Raw genomic sequence first — 18,797 nt, forward strand, 5'->3', positions numbered from 1 at the left:
GAGAAGGGGCTCGTGGGGACACCCAATAAGTCCCTCCGCAAACCTGCGCGCAGCTTCCCGCACACACCGCCCTACCCAGGCGTCTGCGTGGCAGGGGCGCGGAGCCACGGGCGCACCCAGCGTGGCTCCGCCCCGGGCGCGCGGCTCGGAACTACCGCTCCCAGAAGGCTGTGCGACTCCGGGAGGGAAGAGGCGGTGGCGGCGGCAGGAAGGGCCAGAGCGGCGTCTCCGGCCGCGGGTGTCCACTCGGTGGTCTGTCCGACAGCTCCCGGCCCCCGGACGGAGGACGCAGTCCTTAACGGCCCCCGTAGTCCCGGGCGCTGGCCCGGGCGAACCGCCGCCTCCGCCCGCGGGACGGGCGCGGGGCGGGATGTAGGGCGCTGGGCGCGGAGGCCGCGGGCGCGGCAGGGGTAGCGCCTAGGGCGCGCCGAGGATGGAGAGAGCGATGGAGCAGCTCAATCGCCTGACGCGCTCGCTGCGCCGCGCGCGCACCGTAGAGCTGCCGGACGGTGAGCTGGCCGCGGGCTAGGGGCGCGGGGAGGCCCGGCTGGGAAAACTAACCAAAAGCTGAACAAACGCCCACATTTACTTTCCTTGGCAGGGGCCGGGCTGGGACCTCCTGCTACCCCTCGCCCGCCGCTCCCGCCCGGGGCAGGTGGGAGTTTGGGGGAGGGGTCCGGGCTGTGAAGGTTCTGCTGCTAGAAGAAGCAGGATAGACCCAAGTCTCTCCAGACTATCGATTAGGGGTTTTGGCGAAGGAGCAGAAATACCACCCGGAGGGCGGAGATCCGGATTCAGAAAACATCACAGTTGTGGGCCATTTTACAGTCTCTGCCTGCTGGGGCTAGAGAGATGCTCCCCAAGTAGTATTGTTTACTTTAAGCTGCTGAGGGGAATTAAGCATTCTTTTCTTTTTCTAAATGTAGAGCACTGTTGTATTTTGGCAATAAATAAAAGAGTGTCAAATATCAAACATGTACTTGAAGTACTGTGTGTGTTTACATATATACACTTCACTTTAATATGCATGTCTGCCTTCATTTATTCATCAGACGGAGGGGGCTGGGGCGCTTCTACAGAGAGGAGTAAGGCATGAGCCCTGTCGTTTAGGAATTTTAGTTCAGTGTGCCAGGATTTCTTCAGAATAGGTAAAACACTAGTAATAAAAGAGATGAGAAAGAAAGCCGTTTTGTTTGCAGCCTCATGAATTCAGATGGTTTAGTGGTAGTGGGAGAGCGCAGTGCTGTCTCTAAGAGGCTTGATTCTGTATGCCCAACTGAGAGAAAGGGTAGGAGTTAAGTCTGGTGATTTTTTTTTAAAATGCATTGCATTAGTTTGTCTTATATCATTTTTAAAAAACATTTCTTTGAATTGCTGCTGGGGAGGTGATCTGTAAGGTTAGTGAAGGAGAACTTGGGCGAGAGCCATAAAAGAAATGTGGGACTGGAGACCTGAGGATAATTTTTCTGAAAAAAATTTTCCCTAGTCTCTACTTATGATTCAGAACAGGATGATTTGTGGCGACTGTTTCTCAAAAGATAATTTTGTACTTGGTACCTTGCTAGTGTAAAGTAAGAGACTGAAAATGATCCTGATTTTAGGAACAAGACTTTTGACTTCAACGTTTTCTTTCTCTGTTTTCTTTCCACCTTCCACCTTTGAGTCCATTTCTTCAGTGCTAATCTCACTCATTTTCCGCAGTCAAATTATTGGTATCCTTTGCTGCGTGTGTAGTTTCATTTACACGGTATTTGTATTGCTCAGTTTAAATCCCGTTTTTTTTTTTAACGTAAATGTGACTTAGAAGACTTTGATAATGTTTCTTGTTTTAAAAGTAATGTGTTTTCATTGTGGAACATTTTGAAAAGAAAGAAAAATAAAATAATCTGTCATTTCACACCCAGTGATAAACAATGTTAGTATTTTCTTTATTTCCTTCTATTATCATTTTTTCTCTTTCTCTACTGAAACTAAGATCATACTGCATATAGTCTTTTATTTTGCTTTTAGAAAACATACAACATTTATTATATCTTTAAATGCTTAATTATTTTGTAGGATTTAATGTAGGTTTATTTTGTAGGTTAATATGTAACAAATATTGAATCTAATTATTGTTTTTATAATAGATTTTATGAGGAACAGGTTTGTACATTTTTAAATCTCAGTCTGCCTTTATAAATATTTCCTTAGGATTATTACATAGAAGAGTATAGATCTAATTATATCAGCATTTTTAAGACTGAGTATCAACCTCTCAACTAACTCTTTGGAAAAGAAAGTTCCATCCACAGTCTGAGAGTCCCTGGAAACTAGAGTAATTAAAAATAAAACTTTTTCCCATGTTGCTTACATTTGTTTTTCTTTGATTATAGTGAGTTTGCTCATCCTGTCCTTTTAATTTATCTTTGTCCCTAAGATGAATGTTTTTGAATTCTCTGAGATTGGCCCTTTCAAATGTGTGTGTGTGTGTGTGTGTGTGTGTGTGTGTGTGTGTGTGTTACATTCTAATTATAAAAATTTAGATTGTTGTGCTTTCATTTTAAGGGCTGAACAGAAGTTCTGAGATCTGTCTAACTTTAGGAAATAATCAGATGTTTATCTTGCCTTGTTAGACTTCAGTGATTAATAAGCACTTGATTGGAGCTAATTATTAAGGTTGGAAAGTTTTTAATCAGCCCTCACTCTAAAATTAACTTTGTTGCATAGGATTAACCTGCAGATATTTTATTTATTGAATTGAATTCTGGGAAAACATATTTATGTTTCCTTGGGATGATGAAAACCTGAGTATTCCCTCTAAGTAATGGAGTGCAGGTTGTTGAGTCATCTTAGGCAGGGCTAACAGGAATATTCTTGTGAGACAGGAAGTGAAAGGAAAACAATTATTTTAGGGATATAGATTCTCTGTGGACTGTAAAAAGTTGGCTTATATTATTCATTTATGTGGAAAAAGTAATCTTAAACTACTGCATTTACAGTGAATGTAATTTGTTTAATAAAATAATAGAACTTGAGCCCATTTGAGCATATATTTGAATAATGATTAGGATAGTTATCAATTTTTTAAAAAATCTCTCCCATTTTATGGTTTGATGAGACATTGAATATAGCATAGTGAATCTGAGCTTCCTGTTCTTTGAGGTTTTCCTTTTAGTTGCTGAGTTCTGAAATGTTATTAATAAAAATGGCCAACATATCTGATAAAGTGAGAGATTGATTAAACTTTTCTTATCACTCTGAAAACTTTTGTTACATACCTAGTTCTCAAGATTTCTTCATGAGTGTGGAGAAGGAAGCACCTGACAGCAAATTTTATTCAGTACTTTCTTAGTATAGTATTTCCTGGATAGTCTCCTTCTAGCATCATAGTTGTGGTTATATTTGTGTCTTCGTACCTTTTAGCGTATGTGAGCTATTTTTTAATAAGGTTAGATACTACTTAAAAAACAAGATCTACCTCTAAATTTTATCTAAATGAACACCCTATAAGTAAAACCCATGCGAACCTTACGGTGCTCACTTAAAAGTATGTACTATCTTGATTTATAAGTTTAAATTCACAAATAAGGGTATTTCCTGTTTATGACTTTATTATGGAGTGACTTAATTGAAATTGTCATGGTTTAGAAGTTCAGATTTTTATTGGGGCGTGTATTATATGAGAGAGAAAGAATGTTGCCATGCTGAGGGAGGCTTAGTGAAGTGTTTTTCAACTCCTTTTGGTGACTCACTGTTAGATAATGAGAATAATTGAGTGGTTTCAGTCAGCATTTTGAAAAAATTGAGATGGACGAGAATAAAACAAGTTAGACTGTATTGTACATGTTAAGAATAGTATTGTAGGTCTTCCCTGGTGGCGCAGTGGTTGAGAGTCCGCCTGCCGATGCGGGGGACACGGGTTATTGCCCCGGTCCGGGAGGATGCCGCGGAGCGGCTGGGCCCGTGAGCCATGGCCGCTGAGCCTGCGCGTCCGGAGCCTGTGCTCCGCAGCGGGAGAGGCCACAGCGGTGAGAGACCCGCGTACCGCAAAAAAAAAAAAAAAGAATAGTATTGTAGACCTTTTGGCTATTTATATAGTGTATACTGGGGGCAGTGGAAGATTTTTCTTGTGGGGGCTTTGGAATCAGCCAGCTTTGAATTCCAGTTTAGCCATTTAATGCCACCATCACACGGCTTATTACTTAGTGCTTCAGCTTTCTCATTTGTAAAATAGGGATAATACTAGTACCTACTTCATAAGGTGGCTGTGAAGATAAAAGAGATGATGCATATGCATGTGAAGTGTTTAGAACAGTGCCTTTAAGGTAATAATTTAAAACATGTTGGCTGTTATTAGTAGGATTCTTTGGTTATTGAATTATTATTATAGTGAAAGAGTTGTTGCATCTGCATACTGTACTTGTGAATGTTGACAAGGACTAAATTGCTCTTCATGTATACATTCAAAAATAGTAAAATAATGAACAAAAATGTGAAGAAATGGTAACTTTTTTTCTCTTCCTCTAAATACTTCCGGATATATTTCTACATATATAATGTTTTTTCAAACATAATCACAATACCATTATTAGAGCCAACACAAGTAACAGTAATTTTAATTCTCATCAAATACCCAGTCCATGTTCAGTTTTCTCCTCAGAAATATTCACTTACAGTTGGTTTGTTTGAATCAGTATCCAGTCAGGTCCACACATTACATTTGGTTGACTCATCTCTTAAGAATCTTTTAATGATAACAGTTCCCCCTATTTTTTTCTTTTTCTTTTTAACTTTCCATTTTTAAGTAATTTTAGACTCACAGAAAAGTTGCATAAACAGTTCCTGTATACCCTTCACTCAGCTTCCCCTCATGTTTACATCTTATACAACCAAAGAACAGTGATCAAAATTAAGGAGTTAATATTGGTGTAATACTGTTAGCCGCATTCCAGACTTTTATTAGAATTTCATGAGTTTTCCCACTAATGTCTTTTTTCTATATAAGGATCCAATTGAGGATACCACATTGCATTTAGTTGTCATGTTTCCTTAACCTCCCCTGAACTGTGATATTTCTTCAATTTTTCCTTGACTTTAATGGTCTTGATTAAGAGGACTGATCAGGTATTTTGTGGAATTCCCCTTAATTTGGGTTTGTCTGATGTTTTCCCATGAGTAGATTAAAGTTACAGATTTTTGGCAAGAATACTACAAAAGTGATGTGCCCTTCTCAGTGGAAACTCAAGGGCTACAATATATTGATATGTATTATTTCTGGTGATGTTACCCTTTATCAGATGATTAAGGTGATAATCTGCTGGGTTCTCCACTGTAAGTTCACTGTGGGGGAAATACTTTGATACTATGCAAATATCCTTTTTCTCAAACTTTTACTCATAAATTTTAGTACTGCTATTAACTTTTTAAGGGCTAAATGGGACTTGTCAGTGTTACTTCTCTGTAAGTAACTTATTAAAAAACGTAAAGCTCTAATATGCATTGAATTGAGGAATGACCATTAGTAATACATAAAAGTAAATTCAGGGACTTTCCTGGCAGTCCAGTGGTTAAGACCTCGCCTTCCAAAGCGGATGCAGGTTTGATCCCTGGTCAGGGAGCTAGGATCCCACATGCCTCGTAGCCAGAAAAACCAAAACATAAAACAGAAGCAATATTGTAACAAATTCAATAAAGACTTTAAAAATGGTCCACATCAAAAAAAAAAATTCAAACGCTATCTGAAATTTATATAAGTATCACATGAGATCATAGATGTTATTGACTTTTAACTTCTTTTGGATCATATTTCTGTGAATTTATAAAAGATAATAAATGAAAATGTGAGGTAAGTAAAAATAAGACTTTAATGCTGTTTCATAAAAATTTCTTGTGTTATTGACAAGGAGCAAATACTATGTATATGTAATATTTTAAAATAATTTTAGCATATTTATCTTTGATATTCATATATACTTAACATTCTTCCAAGTACTTGTAAGTATGATGAAACATTGTGCATTATTGCAAATCTTGCAATACCTCTGGTGTTTTTCACTATCCATAATCTTCTTCCACCTCTTCTAGCTTTTTATTTAGAGTTAAGAAAACTCTGAAGTAGTCATAAGTATCACCCTTTGGAAAAAGTAGGAGATAAATTAATTCCTTTTCTTTTTTTTTTTAACACTTAGATAATGAAACTGCTGTTTATACATTAATGCCAATGGTTATGGCTGATCAACACAGGTGAGTGCCTATTTACAAATTTATATATTTTTTCCACAAATTTATATTTTTTAAGAATATAAATTTACCTAAATGTTGCGTACACACATACACACACAAACACACCATAGAGTTTGGACATAGGTTTTGTCCTGCGGCAAGTTATTTAACCTCTATTATAATTTTCTGTCTGTGAAATAACAAACAAGATTTTCTAAGATCCGTATCAACTGTAAAATTCTATGATAAGAAATTTTCTAAATGCATAGTCAGAACTTAAAACAAGTATTTACTTGGTCACTGACAGTGAAAGAAACATTATGATGGTTTCTGTTAGAGGTCACTACTGATCTTTATAGCAAAAAGTTAGGGCTGATGGACAAGTTATTCCCTAATATTCTACTACTTTGATGTTCTTTCTATTGAGGTAGTGTCGACACTTCTTTTACAGGGCGCACGTGAGGTGTGGTTGTCTGGCTGTGTGATGAGAGAGCTGTAACAGACAGCTCTGCTGTGGTTAGCCATTGGGTAGTTTGGTATTGTGAGGAGAAAGTAAAGAGACTCTGTATTTTGAAACACGTTTAAAATATAAATGATTTTTTTGCTTTGAACTCCTGTCTGATATAATTAAAGCATGTTTTTGTCTGATTTTTCTTATTTGACCAAAATTAATATAGATAGGCTCAACTTTCTGCAGGGGGAGCAGCCAGTCTTACTCTCTTTGCTTCTCAAGAATCTAGTGGGAGCTGAAGCCAACTTAGGTGTCCTCAGAGCAGGTGACATAGTCAGAGCCGCAGACGAGGAACCCTTCAGCACCAGTTTATAGGTGAGGGCAGTTGGTTTCTGGATGATGCTGCACTGGCTGCTGTGCTACGCTTAGAGAGTAGTGCCTTGTTTTTTGGCTGATGTGGGACAAAACCTTTTGAATAATTGGTAAGAGTAACACTAAACAGCTATTAACTTGAGTTATTATGTTTTTAAAAACTTTTTTTTTTTAACCTTGACTCAATTTTCTTTTGGCATAGGTCTGTTTCTGAACTACTATCAAATTCAAAGTTTGATGTCAATTATGCATTTGGACGTGTGAAAAGAAGCTTGCTTCACATTGCAGCAAAGTAAGACTTAAGACATTTTGGATTAAATTTTGGTCTAGAGTAATGATCAGTAAGCTTTGAATCAGTGTGTTCCATAGTAGTTATGGAGAGAGATGAGAACAGACAGCTGAGTGGTTCTTTGTTTTGTCGAGGGCATAGTGTGCTATGCTTACATTCTTTCACTAGATAGATTGTTAATCTTGGGATTGGACTCAAGTCTTATATCTGATGTTTTAACTTGCTCTAGATCAGATTAGAGGAGATTAGGCACGGGGATTATCTTTCCTGGATATACTTAAGAGGGTACATTCACCAAAATTTTACTTTTATCCCACCAATATAAGATTTTATATGCTAATTGCATGTGAAGTTGTTGGCTTTATATTTTTTACTTAGCTGTGAGAATGATTTTTATTCATAATATTCCAGTGTGTAGCTAATCAATTTGTTGATATCTCATCACCCTTTAGGATTTAGGTTGAGATTACTCTACCTAAATAAAATTGATTTTTCAATATAAATTTGGATTCTGGAAAGCCAAAAGTTGAGAGTACTGTATGGTTTCTTTTATGTGCTAATACTTTATTTCGCTTTATATGAACTTCTCAAATACTTAATAGCTTTTGCAGTAGAATGTACCATCTTGAAAGTAGAGGATATTTACTATTTGTGACAGGAGTTAAATTGTAGGTCAATATGGACCCCAAAATAATGTGTTTAATAGGGCTTTTGTTTTTTAATTAAGCTATGTCAACTATGGCTGTTTGTTAAATGTGTCTGAACTGTTTTTAATATTGTTTTAGTTGTGGATCGGTGGAATGCTTGGTTCTGCTTTTAAAGAAAGGAGCAAATCCTAACTATCAAGATATTTCAGGCTGTACACCCCTTCATTTGGCAGCTAGAAATGGGTAAATATTTTTTCTTAAGTAGCTTAAGTTGTATTGTTATGACTAAGAGTAGTCAAGGTACTCTACCTTCCTTTGGGAATTTTTTTTTTCTTTTGCCCAGTATTTGCCTTGGGAAGAGGGTCTTGGATTATTTTGTTACACTTTTAAACTATAATTTTAATAATTTATTAAGTTTACTAATATTTTTCTTCTTGAAGATATATTTGTCAAAGTTTATTTTTACTAGTATTATAATGACATTTTCTGAAAAGCGTAATTTTCACCTCTTTGTTTTAGTGTCCTTTTTCCTGGTAGTCTTTTGCCTTGTTGAACTCCATGGCTTATTTTCCACATTGTTTAGTTAATTTTATTAACGCAATTAAAGACAGAGTAAATACATTATACTTAGTTTTTTTTTTTAAATAAATTTATTTATTTTTGGCTGCGTTGGGTCTTCGTTGCTGCACGCGGGCTTTCTCTAGTTGCGGCGAGTGGGGCTACTCTTCGTTGCGGTGCGTGGGCTTCTCATTGCGGTGGCTTCTTGTTGCAGATCACGGGCTCTAGGCGTGCGGGCTTCAGTACTTGTGGCTCGCGGGCTCTAGAGCGCAGGCTCAGTAGTTGTGGTGCTAGGGCTTAGCTGCTCTGCGGCATGTGGGATCTCCCCGGACCAGGGCTCAAACCCGTGTCCCCTGCATTGGCAGGCGGATTCTTAACCACCGTGCCACCAGGGAAGTCCCTATACCTAGTTTCTTTGTCAAGAATTTCAGATAGTCATGTCTCTGTGTCTGCCTCCACAATATTTTTCTGTTGGACTGAGAAACCAGACTAAAATAGTTGGAATTATGTTTAAAATGAAAATAAGTAGTTTTTGATTCAGGACTTGAGGAACTTTACATTTATAAACATTTTTTGAATGCTGGAAAACTTTTCTATGAAAGACTATTCCTATGTGTCTCTTCTTTTGATTACTCTTAGAAGTATCTTTGTTGACTGTTTTGAACAGGAATTCTAGGTAGTTGAGGTGGCTGCCTAAGTGAGATGGATATGGGGCTAAAATTGTCCACTGCCTCAGTCTGAGGCCAAATTTTTGTAGACAAGGATTAAAGTGGAACCAGAAAGACTAGAACCATAGTGATGTCTCAGTTGGACAGAGGAGAAGCATAGCCCTTTGACCCTGTCTGGTCTGTCCCATTTCCTGACTTAGCACGTGAACCAGTTTAGTTGTCCACTGTTGCAAGAGGTAATGTGTTGATTAAACCATTGTTTTTTCTAATAATTGGCCACATTAGGTATGTTGTAGGGTGTCACGCCCAAGGTCATAGACTAAATCATTCATTCCCTTGTTGAATTGATCTCAGGTCTAGATACATTATCCCAAATGTTGGTAGGATAGTGACAAAGCTCTCTGAAAAAGTTACATATAGAAAAATATCTTAGTACAGTGTCTCAACAACTGTAAATGAAAGGACAGATTGGTGCACAGCAGGGATAAAATGTTTACTGCTGTTGTAGTAGGAGACTTAGTCATTTAGGAGACCATTGCTTTTTTTTTTTTTCCAACTTTGTTGAGGTATAATTGGTAAATAAAATTATAATACATTTAAAGTGTGCATCATGATGAATTTGATCTATACATTGTGAAAGGATTTTTGTCATCTAGTTAATTAACATATCCATCACCTCACATATTTATCTTTTTTTTTTTTTTGGTGAGACATTGAATTTGGAGACCATTACATTTTAAAGATGAAGAAGTATAACAGATATTATTACATAATTCATATGGTAAATCAGTGAAGAGAAAAGGAGTAAGAAGAGTCCATAACCCTAACATAACATCTAACTTGGATGCCTTTCTATTTCTATAAAGATTACTTTTGGTATTCCATACTTAACTATTTTGGTTTTTATATATTGAATGAATGCCTTGTACAACATAGAGGTGCTCAGTAAATGTTTATTAAGTGACTTGATTACTTGTTGCTTCCTGTAGCTTTTGATGGTTTCAGAAATAGTCTTTGGCTCTAATTTCTCTATAAGTTCAAATTTGTCTAGACTGAAGCAGAAGTCATAGGTGAATTCTACCCCTTTTGCTGGTCTATCTGGTTTATGGGGGATTTTGTTTTGTCCCCTCATCTATTGTTGTCAGAGTATTTGTCTTGGCCTGCTTTAGTGTTTCTGTCTTCAGCCATCAGTGCATTAATACTAAATTGCCCTCCTTTCCAGTGGAAAACCCAGTAAGCTGCCTCCGAGCACGTGGATGACTGGTCCCTGTGTCATTTGGGTTACCATAAACTTCTTATAATTGTTGCAGTATCTGGGCAGGAAAATAGTTGTTTCCTGTACAGTAGGATCCAGCATTGCTCATGATTGTATGAGAATATAAAAAGGGAAGACTTAAAAATTATTGTCTATCCTTATGTTGCATATTGGTCAGATTTGAAACATTTTTTCTTTTTTCTTTTTCTTTTTTTTTTTTTTTTTTTTTGCGGTACACGGGCCTCTCACCGCTGTGGCCTCTCCCGCCACGGAGCACAGGCTCCGGATGCGCAGGTCCAGCGGCCATGGCTCACGGGCCCAGCCACTCTGCGGCATGTGGGATCCTCCCAGACCGGGGCACGAACACGTGTCCCCTGCATCGGCAGGCGGACTGTCAACCACTGCGCCACCAGGGAAGCCCTGTTTTTTCTTTTTTAAAAAATTTTTTTGCTGCACCACACCGGGATGTGGGATCTTAGTTCTTCAACCAGGGATTGAACCCGCACCTCCTGCAGTGGAAGTGTGGAGTCTTAACCACTGGACTGCCGGGGAAGTCCCAGAAACATTTTTTCTTTATTTTTTGGGCTAGATTGTGAGCTCATAAAGAGCAGAACTCATGTGTTAGTTAACATTTTAGCTCCATTCTAAGCAAAATTGGTGTGCACTTAGTTGGTCTTTTTGATTTACTCAGGGTTCTGGAAAATAGCAATAATGATTATTAAGTAAGAAAAAAGATACAGTTCTCTTATATTGCCCCGTAGTTTTGCAGTTCATTTTTGGGATGGGGATTATGGATTGCTGCTTTTCTTCAACAATCTCTACCCTAAACACTTCTTTAGAGCTTTTTTCCCTGGTACAGTCCCACCTAAGTGTTTATTTTGACAATATGCCAGTGATCCACGACAGGCTTCTGAATAGATTTTAGAAATCCAGCAATATGGGTGCAGACACACACACACAGACACACACACATAATTTAAACAATGCAATATTAATTTTAATAAGACTTTCTGGTCTGTTGCCTCACGTTATTGAAGATTTATTTTCTAAGGTTTTCATAACAATGTGTTAGATGAAGGAACTTTGTAAACTTTTTTTTTTTTTTTGCGGTACGTGGGCCTCTCACCGCCGCGGCCTCTCCCGCTGTGGAGCACAGGCTCCGGTCGCGCAGGCCCAGCGGCCATGGCCCACGGGCCCAGCCGCTCCGTGGCACGCGGGATCCTCCCGGACTGGGGCACGAACCCGTGTCCCCCGCATCGGCAGGCGGACTCCCAACCACTGCGCCACCAGGGAAGCCCACTTTGTAAACTTTTGAACTTAAAAGTTTACTCAGAGCTTTGTTTTCTTCCATTTCTTTGATTATAAAGCTGATTTTAAATGACATTTAACCTCATTTTAGATATAAAAAATCAAAGCAAGGAAAGTAATTTGTTCTCTTTTAAAAGGTTTATTCAGTTAATAAAAATTTTAGCTATTGATTATAAGATTTACTAATTAGTAATCAGTTAGTTATGCTTAGTACTGAGTTGATTAAAGAAATATGATATAATCCATGGCACACAGATATTTATTATCTGAGTAAATAGTTATATATATTAAATGTATTATGTATATTCTTTGTATGTCATATATATATATAGCATATTTGCAAAGGGTTCCTGGACCCAGTTCCACTGTGTGTGTGTGTGTGTGTGTGTGTGTGTGTACGCTTCCCCATACCAACAAGCAATTCTCGGATGCCAACAGAGTGTCCTAGAAGTCAGCTCAATTCTAACTCTATGTACCTTCAGGTAGAAGCAGATTCTGTAGGTAAAGGGCTCAATCCTATAAGACCACTCTCTACTTCAGATGCCATTTGCAAGCTCAGTCACAAGTGGTGCTTCTGACTGACTGGCTACAAATTGGAGGTTCCGACAACCCCCTCCAACTCAGGATTCCAGTCGAAAGTCCAGGTTGTTATCAGTACTTTTGACTGACTGGCTATAAATCAGAGGTTCCCACGATCCCTTTCTTGGGTTCAATTAATTTGCTAGAATGGCTCACAGAACTCAGGAAAATGTTTGTTTACTCACTAGATTACTGATTATTATAAAAGGGTATTAAAGGATACGAATCAATAGCCAAATGAAGAGACAGATACACAGGGTGAGGTCCTGAACAAAGAAGGTCCTGGCCTGGTCACACGGAGAAACATTTTGATTCCCATCCGGGAAGCTCTCCCTGAAAGGGACAATAAGCTCTCCTTTTGGGTCTTTATGCAGGCTTCATTACATAGTCATGATTGACTTAAATCATTGGCCACTAGCAGTTGATTCAACCTCCAGGTGCTCTCCCCTCCCTGGAAATCAGGGTGGGACTGAAAGTACCCTGTAGTCATATGGTTGGTTCTCCTGGCAACCAACCCCCACCCTTGGGTGGGACCCAAAATTCACCTTCCCTGAAATGTTTTCAGGAAATGAGGGCCATTGCCCTTAACTGCTTAGGAAATTCAAAGGGTTTGGGAGCTGTGACCCAAAAAGTGTGGATTAAAACCAAATATATGTTTTTCCCATAAATCATGGTATCTCAATACTCATATTAATACTATATATACTATATTGTGTAACATTATACATAATATGCTATTACACATACCCTATTTTATATTTTTTATGTGTGTGTGTATATATATATATATATATATATATATCATTTACTCAACTAGATCATAAACTTTTTCATGCCATGGATTAAATCATATTTCCTTAATTCAATACTGAGCATAGTTAAGTATATACATAAAAAGCATATTTTTTAATTTATTTATATATATATATATATAGTGTGTGTATCACTTTGTTTCCAAAGCATGAATTTTCATTTAATTATTTAATGAAGGAAATTGAGATAAATACTGAAGAGTGACTAGGAATGGCTCAGGCTAGGAGGAAACATTGTGAGCAAAATGAAGTGGTAGGCAGTTCAAAAGGCGGCAAAGGACTTTTGTAGACATGTCTCCAAATAAGATACATAGGGGGCTTCCCTGGTGGTTCAGTGGTTGAGAGTCCGCCTGCTGATGCAGGGGACACGGGTTCGTGCCCCGGTCCGGGAAGATCCCACATGCCGCGGAGCTGCTGGGCCCGTGAGCCATGGCTGCTGAGCCTGAGCGTCCGGAGCCTGTGCTCCGCGGTGAGAGAGGCCACAACAGTGAGAGGCCCGCGTACTGTAAAAAAAAGATATATAGGTGGCCAATAAGAACATGAAAAGATGCTCAATACCCCTAATCAGGGAAATGCAAATTAAAACTACAGTGAGATACCAACTCACACTCATTAGTATGGCTATCAGAAAAACAGTGTTGACAGAATGACAAGTGTTGATGAGGATGTGGAGAAATTGGGACCCTTGTGCTCTGTTGGTGGGAAAGGAAAATGGTACAGATGCTCTGAAAACTAGTTTGGTGCTTCCTCAAAAAATAAAAAATAGGATTATCATATGGGAAATTCCTGGGCTGTACAGTGGTTGGGATTCCTCGCTTTCACTGCTGAAGGCCCAGGTTCAATCCCTTGGTCAGGGAGCTAGAATCACACAAGCTACATGGCGTGGCCAAAAAAAAAAAAAAAAAAAATTACCATATGATCCAACAGTCCCACTTCTGGGTATATAACACCCCAAAATTTGTCACAGGGTCTTGCAGAAATATTTGTATACTTGAGCTCATAGCAGTATGATTCATAATAGCTAAAACAAAAGGAACCTATGTGTCCATTGACAGATGAATGGATAAGCAAAATGTGGTATATACATACAGTGGAATATTATTCAGCCTTAAAAAGGAAAGAAATTCTGATGCTACAGATGCTACAACATGGATGAGCCTTGAGGACATTATACTAAGTGAAATAAGCCAATCACAGAAAGACAAACTGTATGATTCCACTTTTATGAGGTACTTAGATAAACCCAAATCATAGATACAGAAAGTAGAATACTGGTTGCCAGGGGCTAGCAGGAGAGGGAATGGGGAGTTATTGTTTAATGGATATAGAATTTCAGCTTTGCAAGCTGAAAAGAGTTCTTGAGATGGATGGTGGTGATGGTTGCACAACAATATGAATATACTTAATATCACTGAACTGTACACTTAAAAATGGTTCAGATGATAAATTTATGTTATGTGTATTTTACCACAGTAAAATAAATTGAAAAAAAAGTGAAGTAGGTAGGGGGATGAATAGATAGGCATTTTATTAATTTTGTGGTTTTTATAACTCATCTTAGTATTTTAAATATTTTGCAATCAAGAATGTAGGATACAACATTGAGACATCATTTTACTCTGTCCATTCCCCTTCCATTAGACTTATATTGTCTGACATTTCTAATGAAGATTACTATTCCAAATATTCTGTCAACTCTAGAAATTTCTCAGCATTTTGAATGATGAATTTGTCCCAATGGCATGAAAACCTCATTGTGCCTTTTCTTTATCCTATTATCTTTGAGTCATAGAAAAAATTTTGTGTTTTGTTTCAGATGTTACAGTACTTATTTAAATATTGCAGATGGAAGTTGATATTTGCCATTAATTAATGTTGAGTATAGTTACTGTTTCAGTAAAATAATTGTCATTTGCTTATTTTTCTAGTACCAGTTATCTGTAACTGTCTCTTTCTTTTCAGGCAGAAGAAATGCATGAGTAAATTATTAGAATACAATGCTGATGTCAACATTTGTAATAATGAAGGCCTTACAGCAGTAAGTGCTAAGAATTTTTATCTGCGATTTTAAAAATACTTTTTAGAAAATAATATTTGAAGGTGATAGTATGCAAAATGTAGTACAAGTATTTGTGCAGTTCCTCTTTGTGGTAATTGGGAAGATACAGTATGATTGAGACACAGTTCTCAGCTATATTTATTAAGAGAAGTTAAGGTTCACCATTTTTCTCCTTTCCCCTTATTTTTTAACTTTATGACCTTTCATTTATTTTGAAGTCTTGATCCCCTAGCTTTTGTCACTGACTTTCAAGGGAGTTTGTAGGAGCATCTCCACTGAGGTGTGTTATGAGTTCATTATAGGACAGCTGTTTTTCATTATGTCCTTTTAAATTCTTTTAATATATACATGGTAGGAAAATTTGGATGGCTATGTTTTTATAACTCATTTTAGTTTTAAAAAAGGAAAGGAATGAATAAAAAAAAGGAAAGGAAATAAAAGATAACTAAGGGAATGATCACTCACCTGTACTCCCTGCACTCAGAGATAATCACTGTTAATATTTCAGCCTGTATCCTTTCAGACTTGTTATATCTTACTTAAACTAGTATTTTTATCCTTTTTGCCATGTCACTTTCTTTTCAAAAATATGATTATATTTTTTTGATCCACATAGATATTGTAGGGAGGGTGGTGTGGGATATTTCTGAAGAGATTGCTGAAATCCAAAAATTTTAATCATATTGTCATTTAATGGAGCATATTTGATTTAGAAGTAGAGATAAAATAGAATTATGTGATTACTGAGAAATTGTTTTGACATTGTGACAGAAATAAATTTTGTTAAATTTTACCTTCCTGTATGTGACGTGATGGAGATTTTAATTAAATGGATAGTGGAAATCCTTTCACAATGTATATCAGATCATTGTGATGTATACTTTAAATGTCTTACAGTTTTGTCAATTATACCTCAATAAAGCTGAACTTTTTTTTTTTTAACCTTCCTTTGGTAGTTTTTGTAAATTTTGAGTCCTTTAATTTGTGAATAAAGAAGAATATTGAGTATTTACATACCATGCTAGTTTTCAAGGCCTTTCTGATTAAATTTTTTTTTTTCAGTGGGCAGGGAGGGAGCTGGGGCATAACAAAACAGCTTTCCTAAGATGTGAGTTATTCTGAGAATGACTTGTTAAAGATTAAGTTCAATCATGATTATTATATGGAATTCACAATTCCTGTGATAATCTACATTTTTGTTACATAGTAACAATATAACACCATTTACTCTGTAAAGGAAAACTGTATTCCAAATATCTACAGAATGCTATAGTGATATGGTAGGTACCACAGAGGGTTATAAAACTATGGAATTGACATAGCTCTATCCTTAGGACACTCTCTAGTATAGGTAAGATAAGATGCTCAGTACTAACATAGTCTGTTTAATCGCATAAGTTTTTATCTGCTAATTTTCCCCCTTCACTCCTGAACTTTAAGGGAAGTGGAATATAAAATTTTTAAAAATAAAATTTTTATTAAAAAATTATTCATGCATATATTTAAAGAGTCAAATGATTCTACAAGGCTTATTATATAAAAACAGTCTCAGCTCTTTTTCTGCCTGGGACCAATCTCAGTGTTCTATCCTGTGGCCCTGATTGGTGTGGTGTGCCTCCTTCTCTTAGAAACAGTTCTGGCCACCAAGTGTGTTCCTGCCTAGTCCCAGGTCACATGATGGAATTAATTCAACAGCCAGGCACATTGACCCCATCAGCTGAAGGAAGCTAGCTAGGATGGTGGAAATGTGGTGCTGCAGAATTGAATAGTGGCCACCAAGCATGTGGGGCAGTAAAGTCAAGGGCTCCTGAGATGGAAGAACCTTCAGTGGGGAGTCAAGATCCCCAGGATTTTTCATACAAAAGGAGAGAACTGTTGACTGCATACTTTGTAGGCTGATCACCCTCACAAAGGGCTCCTCATGTTTCTTCATTCATTTGTTCTTTGAACAGGATTTTCTTGGATACCTATTATGTGCTAGGCACTTTACTGGTATGGGGTTAGAGCAGTAATTTGACTGACCCAGTCCTTGTCTTCCCCAAACTTCCAAGGAAGTCAGGATAGTCAACAGACAATGGTGACACATTGTAATGAATGTTAACATAGGTGATGGAGATGCTGTAGAAGTCAGATAAGGGGACCCATCCTCACCAATGGCATTGGAGGAGGCATCCCAGGGAAGTATCACAAGAGCTGAGGCCAAAGGGACAAACAGAAGTTAGACTAGTGTAAGTGGTGATTGTGAGGTTGGGAGTGGTAGTGGGGTTCTAGCTCTGTGGAATAGGTTGGCAAAGGCTTGGAGATGCAAGAGAGCATGCTACATTGGAGCAGTGAGCTTAACTGGTGTTCAGATACTGCTGGGGGTTTATGAAGACTTCCAAAGGTCTGTAGCATGGATAGTTAAGGGGGTCACTTTCCAGGTCTTCAGCCTTTATATGTGTGCTCCTTCCTCAAGCTGATTACTCAAGGACACCTTGCGCTTCCCACCTTCACCTTCAAAATCACTCTTCTATCACTTATGTTTTTATTTATTTTTATTATTTATTTATTTATTAAATTGAAGCATAGATGATTTACAGTACTCTTAACTGAGCCTTTTGTAGTACGGAAGTTTTAATTTTTGATGTTCAGTATATCAGTTTTTCCATTTATGGATTGTGTTTTTGGTATCAAGTTTAGGAACTCTTTGCCTAGCTATATACATCCTGAAGATTTTCTCCTATCTTTTTCAAAAAGTTTTATACTTTTAAATTTTACATCTAAACCTGTGATCTATTTTGAGCTAATATTTGTCTGTGATGCTTAAGTCAAGGCTTATTTTTTTTACCTATGGAGTCTAGTTACCCTGGCACTGTTTGTTGAAAAGGCTATATACTTCCTGCATGAGATTGGTTTTGTCTCTCTCTCAAAAATCTTTTGGGCATATTTGTATGGGGTTATTTCTGGGTCCTCAGTTCTGTTCCAGTGATCTGTCTGTCCCTTTGCCAATACCACACTGTCTTGATTACTCTAGCTATATAGTAAGTCTTAATATCAGGTAGAGTAATTACTCCCACTTTATTTTTCTTTGTCAAGATTGTGTTAGCTACTCTGGTTCTTTGCCTATCCATATACATTTTAGAATAAACTTGTCTATGACAAAAAACCTTGCTGAGATTTCTTATTGGAATTGCATTAAGCCTGTAGATCAATTTGGGGAGGATTGACATCTTTACTATGTTGAGTCTTCCAGTCTATAAACACAGTATGTCTCTCTGTTTATTTAGGTCTTTGATTTCTTTCATCAGAATTTTGTATTATTCAGCTTACAGATCTTGTGCATGTTTTAAGTGTATAGCTAGGTATTTTATTTTCTTTGGAGCAATTGTAAGTGACGTTTATATTTTTTAATTTTAAAAAAATTTATTTTATTTATTTATTTTTGGCTGCGTTGGGTCTTCGTTGCTGTGCACAGGCTTTCTCTTGTTGCAGTGCATGGGCTTCTCATTGTAGTGGCTTCTCGTTGAGGAGCACGGGCTCTAGGCATGCGGGCTTCAGTAGTTGTGACATGCACACTCAGCAGTTGTGGCACATGTGCTTAGTTGCTCCGTGGCAT

The 18,797-nt window shown here is 37.7% G+C and overlaps 1 protein-coding gene across 2 annotated transcripts in view; it reads left to right on the forward strand.

Annotated features, from left to right (window-relative positions):
- The first annotated feature begins 204 nt into the window (after window positions 1–204).
- Window positions 205–18,797, forward strand: part of HACE1 (HECT domain and ankyrin repeat containing E3 ubiquitin protein ligase 1) — a 95,275-nt gene continuing 76,682 nt past the window's right edge. For both annotated transcript variants that reach the window (XM_060030175.1, XM_060030176.1), the window contains exons 1-5: window positions 205–509; window positions 6,171–6,225; window positions 7,230–7,319; window positions 8,102–8,206; window positions 15,106–15,181. In XM_060030175.1, the coding sequence (XP_059886158.1) occupies window positions 434–509; window positions 6,171–6,225; window positions 7,230–7,319; window positions 8,102–8,206; window positions 15,106–15,181 (402 nt within the window). In that variant the 5' untranslated portion in view covers window positions 205–433. The remainder of the gene's footprint in view (window positions 510–6,170; window positions 6,226–7,229; window positions 7,320–8,101; window positions 8,207–15,105; window positions 15,182–18,797) is intronic.

Source organism: Delphinus delphis, chromosome 14 (genome assembly GCF_949987515.2).
Source record: "Delphinus delphis chromosome 14, mDelDel1.2, whole genome shotgun sequence".
NCBI classification, from domain to species: domain Eukaryota; kingdom Metazoa; phylum Chordata; class Mammalia; order Artiodactyla; family Delphinidae; genus Delphinus; species Delphinus delphis.